The 1,888-nt window shown below is 38.2% G+C and overlaps 1 protein-coding gene across 1 annotated transcript; it reads left to right on the forward strand.

Annotated features, from left to right (window-relative positions):
* LOC112579421 (olfactory receptor 8K3-like) lies at nucleotides 1-1,221 on the forward strand. The gene has a single exon (XM_025265861.3). It carries the CDS (start codon nucleotides 1-3, stop codon nucleotides 949-951), a length of 951 nt encoding a protein of 316 aa, XP_025121646.3. The 3' UTR covers nucleotides 952-1,221.
* Nucleotides 1,222-1,888: the final 667 nt, after the last annotated feature.

Below are 1,888 nucleotides of genomic sequence, written 5' to 3' on the forward strand. Positions count from 1 at the left end.
ATGGCCTGGATGGACAAACAAAATCAAACAATGCCTGGTGAATTCATCCTCACGGGAATCACAGACCGGCCTGAGCTGCAGGCTCCCTTCTTTGTGCTGTTCCTCACCATCTATGCAGTGTCGGCGGTGGGAAACTTGGGCATAATCGTTCTCACCAAGGTGGACTCCAAGCTACAGACACCCATGTACTTCTTTCTCAGAAACCTGGCTTTCATCGATCTTGGCTATTCCACATCTGTGGGACCCAAAATGCTGGTAAATTTCGTAGCTGATCAAAACACAATCTCCTATCACTGGTGTGCTACGCAGCTGACTTTCTTCATCTTGTTCATCATCAGTGAACTTTTCATCCTGTCGGCAATGGCCTATGACCGTTACGTGGCCATCTGCAACCCTCTGCTCTACACAGTAGTTATGTCACCGAGAGTATGCTGGGTGCTGGTCACAGTCCCCTATGTTTACAGTGCCTCTGTTTCTCTAATAACTACCATCAAGATATTTATTTCATCCTTCTGTGGCTATAACATCATCAGTCATTTCTACTGTGACAGTCTCCCCTTGCTAACTTTGCTGTGCTCAAGCACATGGGAAATCGAGCTGTTCATACTGATCTGTTCCATGTTTAATTTGGTTTCATCTTTTCTGATAGTGCTTGTATCTTACATACTGATCCTTAAGGCCATCCTAAAAATGAACACTGCACAGGGCAGGCAGAAGGCTTTCTCCACCTGTGGCTCTCATCTGACAGTGGTGGCTGTACTATATGCCACTCTAGCCTTCATGTATATGCAGCCCAAGTCCAGCCACTCTTTTGATACTGACAAAATGGCCTCTGTATTTTTCACTTTGGTCATACCCATGCTGAACCCTATGATCTACAGCTTGAGGAACAAGGAAGTAAAAGGTGCTCTGCATAGGATGTGGAAAAATCTCTGCAAAATTCCTATCTAAAAGTAAATATAGAAGGCATGCATGATAAATTAGATTATGGACAACTGTTTATTTTCTGTGACAAATTACTCAAAAGCAGTAATATATGAAAATCATGCAAACTAGAAATGGTTTTTCTGGTGTCAACTGTAGATGTTCAAGTTGTGATCATTCTTCTGTGTCAACTTTGGTTTAACCTCAAGTTTCAGTCCAAGAGACTCAAGTCCAGATCACTGTTCTCACTTTGCCAAGTGTTTATGTTTTAATTGAAGGGAAGCCTTTTTTTTTTTTTTTTTTTTTACTACATCCATCATTAAATATTTTTTAAAGACATTCTTGTGTCTTTTAATAAAATGTTTTTCTTTGTGTGTGTGTGTGTGTGTGTGTGTGTGTATTACATAACATTTAAATACTAGTGCCCATCATACTGGCTAAGTAGAAGATGGCAGTTAGTGTTCTTTTGCTGGCGAGTACAGCAATGAGCAATACATCAAAAATATTTGCCTTAATGAAACATTAGCCATATCACCTTTATGGTTGCTGCCATCTCAAATTTCTGTCAAATTATGAAACAAACATTTTTAAGCTTGGAGAAACAGAAATAAAATGGCAGTTATTCTCAAATGGATATGTGTTAATTAAAAATCCAAAAAATAAATTTCAAGCTAAAATATTAGAAATAAGAAGTGAATTTTCCAGGTTGATGACTATAATGTCAGCATACAAAAATAATTATTAGTTATTTTGTAGACTATTTTTGTAGAGTAGCCTGCTTCATTTTATTCTTCGAAGCCAAATTTGCCTGTTACTCCAGGTTCTTTTGACTTACTGTTTTTGCATTTAATCCCCAATGATGAGTAGAACATCTTTTTTTTTTTTTCTTTTTGGTGTTAGAATCGATTACATTCTTTGGAGCCAAGGATGGAGAAGCTGTTTACAGTTAGCAAAAATAAGACCT

This window comes from Bubalus bubalis, chromosome 16 (assembly GCF_019923935.1).
Source record: "Bubalus bubalis isolate 160015118507 breed Murrah chromosome 16, NDDB_SH_1, whole genome shotgun sequence".
NCBI classification, from domain to species: domain Eukaryota; kingdom Metazoa; phylum Chordata; class Mammalia; order Artiodactyla; family Bovidae; genus Bubalus; species Bubalus bubalis.

Coding starts and splice junctions, on each gene's coding strand:
- LOC112579421 (XM_025265861.3), top strand. CDS start 1: ATGGCCTGGATGGACAAACAAAATCAAACAATGCCTGGTGAATTCATC.